The 18779-nt window shown below is 46.1% G+C and overlaps 1 protein-coding gene across 1 annotated transcript; it reads right to left on the bottom strand.

Annotated features, from left to right (window-relative positions):
* Positions 1-511: 511 nt before the first annotated feature.
* On the bottom strand, positions 512-10792 carry LOC134383879 (insulin-like growth factor-binding protein 2). The gene is made up of 4 exons (XM_063105374.1): positions 10665-10792; positions 3837-4063; positions 2975-3115; positions 512-1019 (listed from the first exon to the last, which is right to left on the bottom strand). The coding sequence occupies exons 2-4, from the start codon at positions 3954-3956 to the stop codon at positions 855-857; spliced, it is 426 nt and encodes a 141-aa protein (XP_062961444.1). The 5' UTR covers positions 3957-4063; positions 10665-10792; the 3' UTR covers positions 512-854.
* Between the last annotated feature and the right edge of the window lie 7987 nt (positions 10793-18779).

Here is an 18779-nt window from a genome sequence, read left to right as displayed (position 1 = left end):
TTCTCAGGGGTGACACCTTTGGGAACAAGCCTTCAACAGCAGTCCCCCTCCCTTTCCCTTGGGGCTAAGTTAAAATGCTTCACCCTGGACAGGAGGGAGCTCTCCATTATTTCAGGGGCCAGAGAATCCCAGTTCCAGTATTTCCCGTTCCCCTTCTCCTTCCGCAGTCATCTGGATGTGCGAGAGGAAGACAGATCTGTGCTCTACCTTCCCCACCCATCCTGCCCTGTAAAGGGCCATCCAGAGGCCAGATGGGGCCAGAAGCCTCACCTGGGAGTCCAGGCAGGGAAACACCAGATTCCTGGGGCTGCATGGGGGGTTTGACCTGGATACAGGAGATTCCCCTTCCTCCTGCCCCATCCTCCACATTCCCATTTTATGAATGGGAAACTGAGGCAGCATCTTTCCCATTCTGCCAGGAGCAGGGACAAAGTTGGATGAAAGGATGCTCGAAGGGCCTCCGGATCAGTTTTCCAGGGAGGCCCCAAAGACTCTGGCAAAAGACACATACTTTATTTTTCCTTCTTTTAATCTCAAGCAAAAGAGACACAGGGGTTCAAAAATAAAAATTTCTTTTTCTCCCCTCCCAAACCTTTACCCCAGCCCCCCCCATGGCAACCCCCCACTTTCCTCCCCAGGGGGGTAGCAAGAAGGGGAGGGTGCAGGCATCTCCAGCTGGGGAGGGGAAGGCAGGGGTGTGTGCCGAGCTCAGTGCTGGTCTCTTTCCAAATATAAACACACGTGTCAAAACTCCTGGGAAATCCTCCACCACCCACCACCCAAGCACTCTCTGTGTCTGGAGAGGGGGTGGCAGCGGGGGTGGTGGATGGGGCCAGGCACCGGCTGGCTGTGGTTTACTGCATCCGTAGGGTGGGTACCCCACGAGCCTCCTGCTGCTCATTGTAGAACAGATGACACTCGGGGTCACCCCGGATGGTGGGGGCTTCTTGGATCACCTTCCCGGTGTTAGGGTTCACACACCAGCACTCCCCACGCTGCCCGTTCACAGACATCTTGCACTGAGGACAGAAAAGAGGAACAGGTGGAGAACACCCCCACGGCCACCAGCTTTCCTGCCCTGTGCTGAGTGTGCGCTGCAGGGTGTGCCCCTCAACATTGAATGTACGCCAGGGAATCTGGTTTAAATGCAGGTCTGGGGTGGCCTGAAACTGAATAGCTGGCAAGCTCCAGTGTGATGCCGACACTGTTGGCCCAGAGACAACTCTGACCAGCAAGGCTGTTGGGGATGCCCAACGACGAAAGCCTCCACCCCCACCCTCAAGGAGGTCTCATCCAGTGGGGGACACAGCAACACTGGAGTTGAGTCACACAGTGAGGTGAAAAACCTCACGTCCTAATAAAACTCAGTATATGCCAGGCACTGTGTGAGCAATATATATACGACTCATTCTGTTAATATCTTACATACATATTCATTTCAAAATACGCACTGCTCATTCAGTTTATATCTCCCATAGCTATTCAGTCCTCACAACCACCTTGCAAATTAGGTACCATTATTATCCCCACTTTACAGATAGAGACTGAAGCTCAGAATGGCTAAGTAACTTGCCCAAGGTCACACAGCTGGGAAGAGGCATAGCTGAAATGGGAACCCAAGCATTCCCGTCCCAGGGTCCCTGCTCTTATCCACTTGCTAACTCCTCTTGCAAATCGCTTTAGTTACCCATACAGTATAGCAGATAGCCTGTTTTTCATTAGAAGAGATTGCTATTTTCTCTGAGCTCCAAATGAAGTAGTTGGCTTACATTTATAGGGTACATGTACAAATAGCTTTTAACGCTAGGCTGATAATATTTAGAGGGGCAAGATGCCTGCACAGTGAAGGAGGTGGGGAAGGGAGACCACCAAGGGATCAGCAGAGCCCTGTACCCATTTCCTGGCTCCAAGCCATCAACCTTGATGTCAATCCTCACTGCCCATTAGGATCACCAGGGGAGCTGTTAAAAACCCCAATGCCCAGAAAGCACCCCAGATCCACAAATCTGAATCCCTGGGGGTGGGGCCCAGGCAATCATCTTCTTTAAAGTTCCCCAGAAGATCCCAAAGTGCAACAGGGCTGAGAACCTCTGCCTGAAAACGATGCTAGCCGCAGACCATACTGTCCCCTTCTCCCGCTCACTCCTCTCTGCCTTCTGTGAAATGCACAGGCACTTCTCCCTATATGAAGGGTAATGAGGTGGAGGAAACGAGGTAAAAGGACAACTGAGCATAGCTCATCACTACAAAGTCTACCTGGCTATGTAAAAAATACTTACAATGTTAAGGGGGAAATACCACATGTGCACGTTCATCATCACAATGTGTACGGACAGAAAGTAGGAGAAGGAAGGAAAAGGGCTCCTGAGCGGTTTACCCAAACTTTCTGAATTTTCTCGAACCCACTTATAATGCTGTTCTATTACTGTTTTTAAACATTTTAAAAGGCATTTCTCATCCCTGATTCTCCATTCCCTGAGATACCTGAAAATCAGACACTAGGCCAGTGGTCTGAATCAGTGATTCTACAGTGTGGTCCATGGACCTTCAACATTCCCTGGGAGCTTGCTAGAACTGCATATTCTTGGTCCCCATCAACCTACTGAACGGCACTCTCTGGGGGTGGGGGCCCAGGATCAGCTCCAGGTGATTCTAATGCTCAGTAAAAGTTGAGATGAGCTGGTTTAAACCCCCATCTCTTTTCCAAGAGGCTCCCTCCCAACCAGACTCTAAGTGCTGCTGGCAAGTGGCCGGGTAAGTGGAGTCAGCCTCTGACCTGCCCAAGACCAGGGGTGGGGGCCCACCCTCCAGGGCCTGGCTGCTGGCACCCCATCCCCGTGGTTGCAGAAGTCTGTGTCTCCCACTCAGCTCTCAGACCTCAGAGGATTATGGATGGGTGGTGCAGAAACAAGACACGCCCAGGGCCCAAGGCTCAGGAGAAGTCTCTGCAGCCCAGGTTGGCACCCAGGCTTACCTGTTTGAGGTTGTACAGGCCGTGCTTGTCACAGTTGGGGATGAGCAAGGAGTAGAGGTGCTCCAGAGGGCCCCGCTCATCTGGAAGGCGCATGGTGGAGACCTGCTCCAGGACCTGGTCCAATTCCTGCTGGCAGGGGGTCTGTCGGCACAGAGAGGAGGCTTCAAGTGAGAATAAGGGGCTCACAAACACTGGAGCTGGGTGCAACCTCAGAAAGAAGCTCACCCCTGGGTAAAGGACTTTCCCAAGGCCACACAGCTAGTAGGTGGGACCAGGGATCTCATTGTCATATTCTTATGCCCAACCCCAAGCCCTAAAGAAGGTCCCAAGGAATGAGTTTTCCTGCTTCTCCTTGCTCTGTGACAACAGCTTCGATGGGCCAAGATGGACTCTACCGGAAAATGCTGAATTGTCTAGAGCATCCACACCCCAACCCAGTGGCCCATGCTCCATTCCTTTCCATAAACCCAAATGGGGCCGAGACCCAAGAAAAGCAGAGCTGAGCAGAAAGGGGCAGAGGCAGCACAGTCGGGGAAGCACATAGCAACCGTAGGGGCGGGTTTCAGGGCATCGTCTTCACCCCTGCTATTCATTTTCTTTGCCTTTGTCCGAAACCAAACAGAAATGAGAAGGTTTTAGAAGGAGGAGACTTCAAGAAACCATATGTCCAGCCCATCTCACTACCCAAGATACTGACTGGCCTGAAGGTCACAGAATACATTAGAGGCAAAATTGGAAAGAGCTTTGCCTCCAGGTGACACAGGGCATGGATCTTATTGAGATCCCTCCCGTCCTCTGCCCCCTGCTGCTGCAAGACTTCCATGTCCTCCCAGCCCTCCAACCAGACCCAACCCCCACTGACCCTGGCGGCTGGTGGCCGCAGCTTCTTGGGCTCCTCCAAGCCAACTTGATGTTTGCCACCTTTGTCCATTTGCCGGTGCTGCTCCGTGACTCTCTCCCGGAACCTAGCCATCTCCTTCATGCCCGGCGTGAGGTGCTTGCGGCCAGCACTGCCTCCGCCTCCCGTGTTCAGGGAACCGTCCTCAATGTTCTCGACCAGGCCTCCTTCCGAGTGATCCTCACCATTGTCTGCAGAGAAAGGAAGGAAGGAAAAGCTCCAGGTCCAGTTTCCTGGAGAGATGGGTCCTCTAGGGACCACCTGGACCCCTAATGAAGACAAGGAGGGAATGACTGGCCCGTGCTAAGCAAAGTACATGGAATATCTATGTCAGTTTCACAGTCACTCTTTAGTGGGTACCATTAGCGTCCTCCCCCAACTTTTACAGATGGAGAAGGTGAGGTTCACAGAGGTCAATTACTCGACCAAGGTCACAACTCTGATGAGTGATGAATCCAGGAGTTGTACGCAGGCCGTCTTGGCCCAGAATCATGACAGGGATGCCTGCTCTATTCTGTCTCCATCCTATGAGGCAGGGCAGAGCAGAGCTAGAAAAACTGAGCATCTGCAAGGCCTCTGGCACGGAGCAGGAGTAAGTCCTTCCTGGGGTCCATGAGACCTCCCAGAGTCACCTGCCACTAACCCCGTTTAACCTCTTCACCATTAATCATCTGAAAGGGCACAGATTAGGTAAGTCTTAAAAAAACTCATGCCAGAGATCAGTGGACCATGGTGTGTCTGGCAAGGGAGTGAGAAGACGGAGAGCCACATGGCCACCAGAAGCCAGTTTCCCATGCCACGTAGCAGCTGCTGCTCTGCACTGAACGATCCACTCTGCCCCAGGCTGCTGCAGCACCACCCTCGACCCTCACTTGTTTCCAAGTCTGTGTGTGCCTCCCACCCAACCCCATTGCACAGAGAGCCCCCAAAACTGGGCAACTTCATAGTTTCAGCTTATCACAGGGCACAAGCCTCATCAAGGATTTTATCCAAGGACCATCCATTGAGTTTCTTTAGACTTTTTAAAATCTGCGGCCGACCCCACCACGCACTCAGGAGAGTGCGGCACTGGGAAAGTAAATGATACACAAAAACAAATCAGTGATATAGCAGAAAGTTGGAAACTCTAAGAATCAAAAGGAATTGTCAGGGAAAAAAAAACCACACTGTAATGGTAATAAAGATACCTTTGATGGGCTCGTCAGTAGACTGAACAAAGACAAGAAAAAGATCAGTGAGTTTCAATATATGTCAATAGAAAATTTCTAAGATAAATAAAAGGCAGAAAAAAGAATAAAAGCCAAAAACAGAACAGGTTATCCAAAAACTGTGGAAAATTTCAAAAACATATAACATACATGCAATTGGAATAACATAAGATAACAAGGCCGAAGAAATATTTGAAGTGATAATGGCCAAGAATTTTCCAAAATTAAAGACAGACATCAAACCACATATCCAGAGAGCTCGGAGGGCTTTAATCAGGATAAATACCAAAAAATCATGTCAAATGCATATCATATATGAAAAAATGATACCAATTCCCTACTATCTCTTCCAGAAAATAAAAGCAGAGGAAACACTTCCTAACTCATTTTTTGAGGCCAACATTTACCTAATACCAAAACCAGGCAAATACATCACAACAAAGAAAAACTACAGATCAGTATCTGTCATGAACAGAGATGTAAAAATTCTCAATAAAATATAAGCAAATTGAATATACTGAAAAAGAATTATATACAATCTACGTGGGATTTATTTCAGGTATACAAGGCTACTGAAAAAAATTGGTTAATGTAACCTACCACATCAATAGTCAAAAGAAGAAAAATATCATGTAATCATATCAATTAATGTGAAAAAAGCATTTGACAAAACCCAACACATGTTTATAACAAACACTGCCAGCAAACTAGAAATATTATTTGATGTCAAAAACCTACAGACAACATCATACCCAATGGTGAAAAACTGTATGCTTTCTTTGAAAGATTGAGGAAAAGGTATCACTTCTTCACCAGTCCTGTTCAATATCAAACTGGAAGTCCTTATGAAATAAGACCAAAAAAAAAAAAAAAAAAAAAAGGAAATAAGAGATACAGATAAGGAGGAAAAAATTTAAAACTATCTTTGTTTGCAAATGACATAATTGTCTATGTGGAAAATTCCAGATAATAATAGTATAAAAAACCCTTTGGCACTAATAACTTTTTTTATGTCTCATTACACAAGGCTAATATACAAAGGTAAATTACTTCTCCATATACTAATAATTGAAATTATACTTTAAATACCATAATTCCATTTATAATATCTTCAAAAAATAAAATAGTTATAAAGAGACAAAATATATACAGGGTCTATATACATAAAAATGAAAAAGTTGTGATGAAGAAATCAAAGCGGTTCTAAATAAATGAAGATATATTTTGTGTTCATTAATAGAAAGACTCAAAATTGCTGTAATATATTCCAAAGTTGATCCATAGGTTCAAGGCGATTCTGAACAATTTTGTAGATATTTCAAACTAATTCTAAAATTTATGTGAAAAGGCAATGGACCCAGAGTAGCCAACACAATATCAAGAATGAGGAACAAAGTTTAAGGACAGACACAACCTGACTTTAGACTTAGTATAAAGACACAGTAACCAAGAAAGCATGGTATTGGCAAAATAATAGACACAAAGTCCAAAGGAACAGAATAGAGAGATCTAAAATAGACCCACAAAAATATAGTCAACTGATTTTTGAAGGAGCAAAAGCAATTTAATGAAGAAAGGATAGTCTTTTCAACAAATGGTATTGGAGAAATAGGATGCCTGTATGCGAAAGAAAGAAAGAAGGAAGGAAGGAAGGAAGTTAGAGGAGAGAGAGGAGAGGGGGAGAGGGAGAGGGGGAGAGAGAGAGAGAGAGAGAGAGAAAGAAAAGAAAACAAGGAAGGAAGGAAGGGAGAAAAAGGAAAGGAGAACCCAGACATAAGCCTTTTGTCTTTCACAAATTTTAACTCAAAATATTGTAGGTGAGAAAAAGTAATCTTGCTTCATCTGTTGCAAGGGTTATGGCTGACATTCCTATAACAAAAGACAGGTTAACAAAAGAAAAGCAAAATATATATATATATTTATTTAACCAAAGTTTTACAAGGCACAGAAGCTCTCAAAAACAAAGACCCCCAAATGAGGGGGAAACTGTACTTTTATGCTTAGGTTTAATTAAGAATAAACAGTAATGTAGCACAAAAATGGGTATTCTCTAATGGTAATGAGCTGGGGGAAACTCTAAGGTCTGTTTATGAAGATTCTTCTTAGCCTCTCTGTGTAGTATGCCTTTTCCCTTTGCCATCTTTTAGCTGTACCATCTAAACAGTAGGTCCTTAGGACTTATTTTCAGGAGAGGTAGGTCAGAGAATTCTTTTATGGCCAGTTCTCACACAGAAAGGTCAAGGAAATTCAGAAAGGGACCTTCAAGGTGCCACATTTTGGGGTAGCATGTTCTGAGCCCAGACAATATAAAACGAAAAATTGTAAAACTTCTAGAAGAAAACATGGGAGAAAACAGGTATGACCTTAGATTTGTGATGATTTTTTAGATACCACACCAAAAACTAAAATCCATTAAAAAGTAAGCTGGACCTTATTAAAATTAAAAATTTCTATTCTGCAAAAGCACTGTGAATATAACACACAGAAAAGTCACAGAATGGGAGAAAATATTTTCACATCACATATCTGGTAAAGGTCTTATCTCAAAAATATACAAATAATTCTTAAAATTCAAAAGTAAGAAAACAAACAACCTATTTACAAATTGGATCAAAGATTGAAGATGACACATAACCAAACAAAACAGACAGATGGCAAATAAGCATATGAAAAAACACTCAACATCTTTTATCATTACAGAATTGCAAATTAAAACAACAATCAGATACTGCTAGGCTCCTATTAGAATGACTAAAATTCTAACAGTTAAAAATACCAATTTCTGGCAAGGATGTGGAGAAACAGGAATTCATTTACTCTTGGTGACAATGTTACAACCACTCTGGAAGATAGTTTGGCAGTTTCCTACAGAGCCAAACCTCATCTTACCAGAGTCAAGACGCTGCACTCCGAGGTATTCCCCCAACTGATTTTAAAATTTACACCTACACAAAAACCTGCGTGTGAGTGTTTATAGAAGCTTTATAGTCTCCCCAAAATAGAAGCAACTAAGATGTGTTCAATAGGTAAAATTTAAACAAACCATGGCACATCCATAAAATAAATGTTCAGTGGCAAAAAGAAATAAACTCTCAGGCCATGAAAAGACAACGATGAATCTTAATTGAATATTGCTAGGTGAAAAAAAAAAAACAGTATAAAAAGGCTGCACACTCTGTAATTAAAATTATTTGACATTCTGAAAAAAAGCGAAACTACGCAGACATTAGAAAGATCAGTGGTTACCAAGAATTCAAGGGGATGAGGAGGGTTGAATAGTTAAAGGAGAAGTTTTCGCTGTTTGTTTGTTTTCCCAGTGGGCTGATGCTATCCTTTGTGATCCTTTAATAGTAGACACGTGAAACCATGCATTTGTCAGAATCTATAGAACTTTACAGAGCAAAGTCTGAACCTTGATGCATGCAAAGTTAAAACAGTTTAGAGGTTGGGGCATGTTGGTGTGACATAAAACGTGACAAGTGAATTTAACTGTATGACAAATGTATAAATTTGTCATATAGTTAGATTAATGAACTTCACTGGAGAGGGGATGGGGGAATCACTGACTTCAGTAACTCTGGAAATGAGTAGAGCTATAATTGTAATGGCAAAAGTAGTCATACATGAGTATTACTCTCTAGTTTAAAGTTGTTTCTCATGGGGGTATGTGTTAATGTATCTGATCCTGCTATAGATGGACATGGACATTGAACAAATATGAATGGAAACTGCAGGTGATGGAGCCAGGATTTGCACTGTTGGAATGGGAGGTTTCAGATAAGCGAAAGAAGGAAACTTGAATGATCCACGTGGTAATGGGTTAGAGTTAGATGCATCTGTGTGAACTCGTAGTAGCCTAATATAGATAAAGTTATGTATTAAAATATTTACAGATATGTATATATACATGTGTTTGTAAACAGACATAAGAGTGCATTTTCTTATTCTTAGAAGAAATGAAACTCTACTATCTGTAAGCACACCCAACACCTAGATTTTGGTTTAAATAACATTGTGGAATAAAAGAAAACAGACAACCTCGGAAAAATGACTGAATCTACAACTGGGGCAGGACATTTACAAGGAGAGCCTGAAGCATCTTGCCGTGCCAGAAAGTAAGAAAATATTATTTTAAAAAATCCACAGCAATAGTGATGTGTCTATTATTTTAAAAAATTCACAGCAATAGTGATGTGTCAAAGGGACACAGGAGCTACTTGAAAGAGCCCCTGATAACCAAAGATGAAATTTGCTGTACAAGAAAATAAAATATTATTGGATTATAAAACAAATCATAAAATAAATATCCATGAGTCTATGCTGATGTAAATAAATGTTTGAATAAATAATTAAAGGTGGGAGAATACACAAATCCCCCGGGAAGAAATATTCCAAGTAATGCATGCAGATACTCTGCTCTGTGAGGTGCTGCATAACTCCTCATTTCATGACTGCTGGCTACAGCTATTTCCAAAGAGCAAAGTATGGAAAAGGTGACAAAAAGTAATTTTACAGTGTAAAAATCTGACAAACTCTACCTTGGCCAATTATTGAAGGTAAACATCAAGAGTGATAAATCATGTTGTTAATCTGGGCCCTTGATGTGATATGATGACAACAGCAGTTCACCACTGTGGTTTATCTCCTAAAAACATAACTTCAGTTTAATTGTGAGAAAAACATCAGACAAATCCCAGCTAAGGAACATTTCTACAAAATACCTCACCAAGACTCCTTCAAACTCTCAAGGTCATGAAAAAACAGGAAAGTCTGTGAAACTGTCACAGCCAAGAGGATCCTAAGGATACGTGACTACTAAATGTAATATGGTATCCTGGAGAGAAGCCTGGAATAGAAAAAGGACATTAGGTTTAAGAAATGGAAATATAAACTACAGATTTTCATTAAATAATAGATCAATAGTTGTTCATTAATTGTAACAAATGTACCACACTAATGTCAAATGTTAATAGGAAAGATGATGTGTAGCATAATGGGAACTGTCGCCATGGTTTTCCCATAAATCTAAAACTGTTCTAAAACAAAAAGTCAACATAAAAGGTATAAGATATGATTCTTACCACCACCTAGTAAGAAAAACTCATACAGGTGTGATAATATAACAGAGTCAACAAGTCTCAAGGCTGAAGAATAATATTCTGCTGCTGTTATTTGTCTTTTCAATTAACCCACAGTGAAATGGACTGTTTTGGGTGTAAAATACCCCCAGGAGGTACCTTTTCACAACGTGGACGCGGGGCAGAAAGGGCAGAGGGGAAGCGCGCAGGGCCGGAGTCCCCAGCTCTAGAGCTGTGGAAGACGGTCCACGGCAGCCCGCAAGCGGCGCTGGGGCAGCGCGATCCTCCCGGCGTAGAAACCTGGGCGCACAGTCCGGCGCCCACCGACGCGGGACCTGCAGAGCGCTCCGGGGATGCGGCGGGGCAGAGGGGCGCAAGGGCCCAAGGGTCGGCCCTGAGACACTGCGCACTCGGGGCCTGTGAATTCGGGTCCCGGGGGGGACACTCGGCGCGGGCGCGCCCCTCCCCTCCTCGCCTCCAGCCTCCTGTCGCCCCCACCGCCTCACCTGGTCCTGGGTGGTGGCTCTTGGTCTCCGGCGCCCACAGCGGAAGGACTGCTTAGGAGTCGTGCCCAGCGACCAACACGCGCTCCTGGAGTCTCACACAACAGCGTGGTCCGCGCTCCAGCCCCAGCGCGCACGCGCGGCCGGAGAAGGCGGGACGGCGGCCGGCTGGGCCCAAAGACCTCGCAAGCGGGCGCGCGCCCGGGGACTGCAGCCGCGAAGGCCCTGGCGCCCGGAAACGGCGGGGAACGCAGCCCGCCAGGAAACGACTAAAAAGAAAATGTTAAAAATTTGGAGACAAATGAAAATAAAATCACGTTACACCAAAATCTATAGGATACAGTAAAAGCAGTTCTAAGAGGGACGTTTATAGCAATACACACCTACCTCAGAAAAGGAGAAAAGTCTCAAATCAACAACGTAAACATTGCACCTCAAGAAACTAAATAATAAAAAACAAAGTAAGCACGTAATTAGTAGAAGAAAATACATAATAAAGATCACAGCAGAAATAAATGAACTAGGGAACAGAAAATCAATGAATAAGATCAGTAAAATCAAAAGTGGATATTCTGAGAAGATAAACAAAATGAACAAATCTTTAGCCGCCCTAAGTGAAAAAAAGAGAGAAGGTTAAATCAATATGATCAGAAGTGAAAAAGGAAAGCTTACAACTGACAGCACAGAAATACAAAGCTGTAAGCTTCTGTTTCTCTAGAAGCACTCCTGGTACCAACATCTGTGTTAGTCGGGGCTCTTCAGAGAGACAGGATCAATAGGGTGTGTTATAATTATATGAGAGGGATTTATTAGCTCACTGGCAATGAAGAAAAGTCCCACCATAGGCGTCTATAAACTGGATGCCGGTCGCATGGCTCAGTCCAAGTCCAAAGGCCTCAGAACCAGGGAAGCTGATGGTGTCAGTGGTGTAAGTGCTGGAACCCAAAAGCCGAGGGGTCTCAAGCTCTGATGTCCACGGACAGGAGACAGGAGTGTGTCCCAGCTCCAGCCAGTCAACACAGATCCTCACCTCTGCCCTCTGTCTTTTGTTCTCTCTGGATCCCGAGTACCCACACTGTGGGTGGGATGGTTCCCACCCACACTGAGGGTGGGTCTTTCCCTCCCAGGCCACTCAGACTCTCGTACTAATCTCTGCTGGAAACACCCTCATGGACACACCTGAAAAGAGAGCTTTACCAGGTCTCCCAGCATTCCTTCATCTAACCAAGTTGACACCTAGAACTAACCTTCACAGCTCCCATTCATTATCTGTGCTTCTCCTTCCACACCGTATTTCCAGAAAGCAGTGTCAATCCGCTGACTACATTTGATGGCTCCCTGGCATATACCTGGGATTGTGACTAGTTCTCTGTCAAGGGAATGTAAACTGAGGTGACGTGTCTAATTTCTAGGCTCAGGGATTTAAAAAGCAGTTGTGCCTTCTCTTGTCTCTTTTTCCACACTCACTAGCTGAATGCAGGAGACTCTGGAGCCCTAGAATAGGAAGGGACCGAAAGAATCAGCACAAGGAAGGCCACCTGCCATGAAAGAACACCTGCTCTGGACTCTTCTGTGAGTGAGAAGCAAACTTCCATTATGCAAACAACTGACACACAAGGATTTACTTGTTATAGCAGCTGGAGTTATATTATCAAATCAAAGTTGCCGACTATGACCTTGTTGCTAAATATAAAGGACACATACAGCTCAGTCCTTGACTCTATTAATTGTTCCACAACATTAATAGCTTTAATCGCTCACTCCCTTTTGAAATTCCTCTTAACTTTGCCCTTCACCTTCTTTACTAAGACTGAATTCTGCAGCTCCCACCAACACTGCCACATCTGCCTGTCCCCACTTTTACCTTCAACTTTCCTGGCTTCTCCGTTTCGTCTCCCTTCACCACTTCTTCTCGTTCAAAGTTCATACTCTCCAAATCTCTGTTCAGGGTCCATTTCTTTTCCTGGGCAGTATCAACCACTTCGAACCTACTGGAAAGTCATTTCTTACTGACTAGTCGCTTCACCTGGAGGAAGGTGACAGTTAATGACTTTGAAAAATATTGAAACACTCAGAAAACATATGAAAATGTGATATGTTCCTCATGTAGTTTGCATTTCACTATTCTGTTTTAAAGTTTTACTGTAAGGAGTCAGTGATATACAGGAGGTCTTCAAAACTTTCAGGGAAGGATTTGTATTATCTTTCAGTTCTATTTTTCCGAAACATTTTTGACATACCCTTATAGCGATTTTAGCTTACTTGGTCATTTGTTCTTCCTTTTACAAATATATCCTTCTTGGTGCCCTCAAATCACACTACTTAGGTAGATTTTTCTTTAACCTGTGCATAATTTGTAGTAACCGGAATTATTTCTTCCTTGAGCAAAAAACGATTAAGAACTTATCATGGGTCCACGCTGCTCAGAGTGTTGGACACACAGTATTGAAAAGGAGAGACAAGGGGCCGGCCCGTGGCTCACTCGGGAGAGTGCGGTGCTCAGAACACCAAGGCCTCGGGTTCGGATCCCATATACGGATGGCCGGTTCACTCACTGGCTGAGCGTGGTGCTGACAACACCAAGTCAAGGGTTAAGATCCCCTTACCGGTCATCTTTAAAAAAAAAAAAAAGAAAGAAAAGAAAAGAAAAGGAGAGACAAGAGCCTGGCTTTCCTGGAGCTTTTTGTAAGTAGAGGAAAATAGATGATAAACACATAAACTAATTCCAGACTGAGAGAAAGGCTGTGAAGACCATAAACTCTAATCATGGGAATACATGGGACAACAGGCAGTCATGGGACAGGGGTTGCTATTTACTTGGGGTATCAGTAAAGCATGCTGAGGAAACAACTTGTGACAAGATCTGAATGAGGAGCAGCCATGTAAAGATCTGGGGAGAGAAAATCAAGCACAAAAGGAACAGTGATCTCTCTTTGAAAAAACAAAAGGCCACCAGTGTGCCTGGAGGATATGGTAGAACACGGGCCGGAGAAGCAGAAGTGGAACTGGCCGTGGGAAGGAGTGTGGATTTGGGGTATTGTGAACACACTGGCCAGCATTTGCAGGGAATACAGCTGGGAAGACAGAAGAGTTAGGGAGACATACACACCCTCACCACTAAAAGAATGGATGACTTGGGGAAAGCCACGTGATTCCTCAGGCTTTTGGATTCACTTTTGCAGAACATGGGTGTTGGAATAATAGGCACTAATGTTTTGTCTGGATCTAGGAAATCAAAAAGAAAATAAAATAAGAAAATAAGTAATATTCTGATGGCCTCCTGGATCACTTTACCCTTTCCTCTCTTAGAATGGCAGCCACCCGATAGCACGTATTCTCATTTTCCTTATACTGGGATCCCCTCCCAAGCCAGGGTGCAGCTGAATCAGCTCTTTGTCCAGCTCTCGGCACCATGCTTGGCATATGGTAGATACACACAGAGAGAGCAGAGGAGACAGAGCACAAGACTCTAGTGACAGGCGTGTTACAATGACATTTAGAAAGTGACACTTTCTAACTTTAGATAATCTATTGGTTAGAAGTGAGTCACTAAGTCCAGTCCACACTGCAGGACAGGGGATTATATGAGGATGTGTGCAGCAGATGGTGGGGACCATGGGAGCCCCTGAGAAGTCGCCCACCGCACAGAGAAAGATGTGGCACTTGAGTCCAAACCTAAATACACATGAAGCCATTGTGAGGTTTTATGGAGGAAAGCAATACGTGAATGCAGGAAATTCCAACTGTCTCATGGTGCAGACAGGGAAAACAGGCCAAGAGCAAAAGTGACAATTTCAAGATTATATGACAGGAACCAGACCTGTCGTTAGTTGTATTCCATGCTACCTTCCACACCGTCATGGATTTTATCTCTAGCCTTGTTTATTAGCTGCATGTGACACCGGCCATAGGTTTCAGAGATGTTTTCTCACACATGCCTGATGCCATCCCTAGGAAGAAGATGCTAGAATGATCACCACTGTGCAGAAGGGGAGACTGGGGAGGTCCTGAGAGTCACAGTGGCTTGTCCAGGGTCACATAAGTGATAAGAAGCAGGAGCTGGGGCTGAACGTACATGTATCTCCTCCGAGCTGTGATGCTGGCTGCACCCAGGCCTTGCACAGGGGTGTGGTCAGGCAGTGTTGGTGGAAGTGTGGGCAATAGAGAGAGATCATGGGGAAGGAGGGTCAGCAGTCATGTACCCGGAGGGGCATTTGCAGTTTTGTACACAGAGGGGCCCAGGAAATGAGGTACCAGGAGGAGACCTCACTTCCTTGACGACAGACCCCAACAGAACTCGGAACTCAGTAACCTGGCACCCACATTCTATACACAGCCCCTTCCCCAGCTCACTTGGCCACAGGCAGAGTGAGATGTTGTGCTGTATCCCGAGGTCCCGGGGCCGTAGCCCCAGGAAACCCTGTGCTGAGAGGCTTGTCAGATGCTTCCAGCGCTGGTTCAGCCCTCGCCCTCGACCCCTGTGGCCGTCTGGGAGGAGGTCCCCAAAGGTAACGTCAGGTGTCCCAGGGGAGGGCGGGCCATGGCAGGCCAGGCCAGCACTGTGAGCATCGCTGGGTGACCACACCCCTCCTTGTGAGTGTGTGGAATGGGGACATGGGACACCCTCCCTGGGCAGGGGCAGAGGGTGGGAGGTTTATAAACCTGCTGGTCCTGGTGTGTTCACACCTCAGGTCATGGCTGGAGGGTGAAAGGGGACTGCCGGGGTGGCAACCACCGCCCTGTACATTAACCCTGGGCCCTCAGGCTGTCTCCTCATGTCGTCTCTGGGGTTAAGACTGGCCTGCAGCCCATTCCCTCCTGGGGGTTCACGGTGTTGTCACTGTGTATCTCTCCCCTGACCTGTCCTAGAGTGAAGACACATCTTCCCTGAGCTCAGATGCCACCCACATGGTGTGGCCTATCCCGGCAGGCAGCCTGAAGAAGCGAGTGGAGCACCTGGTGCCTGCTGTCCTGGGTGGCGACTCCTCCTATGTGCACTCTTTTCTCTTCAGCTACAGGGACTTTGCCAGTCCCCAGCACGTGCTGGACCTGCTTTTTTTCAGGTGAGCAGTCTGGCTCTTGATCGCACAGTGTCACTAGGCCGCCTCCCAGCTGTGAGTCTTGGGATTGTCACCACACCCCTCTGAGCCTCAGTTTCCTCCCAGGATCAGTGGGTGGTCACAGGAACAAGCTCCAGTGGGTCCCCCATGGAAAGTGCTGCTCCTGAGTCCAGCCCTATGGAAGGTCTGCTGGAGGGTTCACGGTCGTCCTCATTCAGGATTCCTGCCCCCCGTGAGGAAGTCCCTGTCACCCCCTCACTTACCTCGTTGACTTGAGCTTCACTGTTTTCACATTTTTACAGAAAATTTGAGATTCTATCTGCAGGCCGCTGGGTGTATTGAAAGCAGGGAGACCAGGGGCGGGCAGAGCGGCTTCAGGTGCACCCAGATATCTTGGGAGGAGTAGGTTGGGGTTCATTCCTTCAACAAACATATGTGAAGCCACACTATGTGCAGTCACTTTCTGGGCACTGACCATAATCCAATGAACCTAGGAGACTACATGCCCTGCCCTCTTGGGCTTCCATTCTAGTCAGAGAGAAGCAGGTAGTGCCACAATATGGTTGACAAGACACCCTCCTGCCCTCCTCTAGGTATGGAACCGTCTTTTCTCATTTTCATGGGGATGGCGAATCCCTGGAGCAGCTAAAATGGTAAGTGGGGTTTGAGTGCAGAAGGAGGGGCTCCCATCTCCACACAACTGCGTGTGGTCTGCGGGGGCCTGTGGGTGGGGGGCTGGCAGAACTCTGGCTCCCACACATCTTATGATTCCTGCTACAGGGCTGAGGGCTCAGGGTTTCCCTGCAGTAAAAGGAGTCAAGACAAGCTGGGGATGGGGCCCCAGGCACCGTAGGGTGTGTGAGAGGCTGGAGAGCAGAGTGAGCCCAGAGAGAATCCATCCCCACCCCCTCCCCCCAGCCCTGCCCACACCCTCAGAGCCTGTGCTGAGCCAGAGCAGGAGGTGTGCAGAGCATCCCGCTCACACTCAGGCCTGGAGCCTCCATGGCGATACTCAGCTGGTGCTGGGGATGCAGAGTGTGGTCAGGGCCAAGAGATCGGTGTCAGTGGGAAAAGGAGATGCAGATTTTCATGCAGACACTTGGGCAGTACATCCACATGTGAGCTCAAGTTTGGACTCTTCCAAGGGCCCTGGGTAGGCCAGGGGAGTAGAGCCTCCCTCTGTTTTCTCATTTATCAGATACTCCTGGACACCTCCTGTGTGCCAGCGAGTAATGCCCAGAGCAGACAGCACCCTCCTGGGTGGACAGGTCATTCCAGCAGGGATGGGGCAGTGACACAGACAGAGGAGGGTGTCAGGTTTCCCTGAAGAAGGGAAAGGTGGTCACACCAGTGGTTGAAGGCTCCTCCCATGGAGGCTTTTGCCAGCCCCACCTTGGTCACCAGGCCCATCTCTGCCAGGTCTGCCTAATGGGGGTGGACATTGGAGGGGCTGGTCTGTGGACAGGCAGGGGCAGAGGGTACAAGACTGCAGCTCACTCAGGGGAGCCCTGGGAGGGCAGCATAGAGGGATAGGCCAGGCCTCTGACGCTGCTACCCACATGTCTCCCCCAGTGCCATGTCCTCCGTCCTAAAGATCTGGTTGGAATTCTTTTCCACTGATTTCCACGAGCCTCCTGAATTTCCATCTTTGAAGTCCCTGCTGGCCTTTGTACACATCAATATGCCGGGTTCGGAGGTGGAGCGCAAGGCTGATCTCCTTCTGGCGCAGCTGGAGAAGCCGGAGCACCTGGAGCCTAGTGAGGCGGAGACTGAGGGTGAGGAGGAAGAGGGTGGGTGCCTGTGAGGGTTGGGGAGAGGGCTGGGCCACACAGAGCAGAGTTTCCAGAAGCAGGCTGGGGACAAGGGCACTGAGTACTCAGAACAATCATGCAGTGTTCTGCAGTGTGGGGAGACTTCCTGGGGCTGGGTCTCTGGACTTGGGCTTCTCAGAAAGACAGTGTCATTGGAAGAGACATAGAAACTCATGTTGATATTTTCAATTCTTGTCTCTCCAGTTCCAGCTTCTGCCCAGGTTGAACAACTATCCCAGGAGCTAGTGCCATGTTCAGCTCCAGCTCCACCTCCACTGCCAGAGGCAGAGCGAGAGCAAGATCCAGAGGCCAAGACGGAGCAAGAGGTAGAGCAGGAGCAAGATCCAGAGGAAGAGAAAGAGAAAGAGCAGGAGAAAGAACAGAAGGAAGATGAAGAGCAAGATCCAGAGGTAGAGCTAGAGCAAGCTGACATAACCGCTCCTGAAATATCAAAAGAATTAGAAGAAACACCAGCACCCAGGGGAGCCCTGGCTCCAGAGCTCCCACAAACACCCTCACCAGTCCCCACTCCAGATCTGTTCTTGCCCTTCCTTGACGGTCTGCTTCTCCTCGTTTTTGTCTGTGTCCTGCATCTCCTCGAATTTTTCATCTTTTATTTTCAGTAATATCCCTTGTATAAAATAAAGTGTTTTTAATATTTTCAAAATTACAATTCAGTGGCATTAAGTACATTTTTAATATGGTGCAACCCTTACCAACATCTAGTGATCGAACAGCTTCATTGACTCTGTAGCCATTAAGCTGTCACTCGTGGATTGTTCCTATCAGTACAGTTATATGTTATGTGGCCTTTTGTATCTGGCCACATAATAGGAGAAAGAACTGATTAATTTTCATTTTATGTTCTTCGTAAGAGGAAAATTACAGAACAATCAAAGACTCTATGTAGAAACACAAAGCCCTGATAGTTATTATTGCCATCATCTTGAAATAAGAACAAGTTTTGATTGACCAGAGAGCCAGAAGCCACAGAGGAAAATGCTGACTTTTCTTGGTCAAAAGAAAAACAAGAATAATGTCAAAAGCTGAAAAGACAAACGCCAGACTGGAAAATCCTTCATGGGCAGAGAAAGGGTAGTATGCATCCTAGTTGTACAAAGAGTTCTCATTTATCCATGTTTTTATAGGGACAAAAAACATATTCCTGCAGTTCCAAAGGGAAGCAATTCATATGGCCAGTAAATGTCAGACATCTGTGGCCTCCCTTATGATGACACACAGAAATG

Source organism: Cynocephalus volans, chromosome 8, assembly GCF_027409185.1.
Source record: "Cynocephalus volans isolate mCynVol1 chromosome 8, mCynVol1.pri, whole genome shotgun sequence".
In the NCBI taxonomy this organism is placed as follows: Eukaryota; Metazoa; Chordata; class Mammalia; order Dermoptera; family Cynocephalidae; genus Cynocephalus; species Cynocephalus volans.
Note: the sequence above shows the minus strand (reverse complement) of the source record. Positions and strands in the feature narration are given on the sequence as shown.

Excerpts from the sequence above, each read along its gene's own strand:
- LOC134383879 (XM_063105374.1), bottom strand. The coding sequence starts at position 3,956 with ATGAAGGAGATGGCTAGGTTCCGGGAGAGAGTCACGGAGCAGCACCGG. Across the intron at positions 3,116-3,836 it reads TGCGGCCACCAGCCGCCAGG|ACCCCCTGCCAGCAGGAATT; the intron begins GTCAGTGGGGGT and ends CTGTGCCGACAG. Across the intron at positions 1,020-2,974 it reads GCCTGTACAACCTCAAACAG|TGCAAGATGTCTGTGAACGG; the intron begins GTAAGCCTGGGT and ends TTCTGTCCTCAG.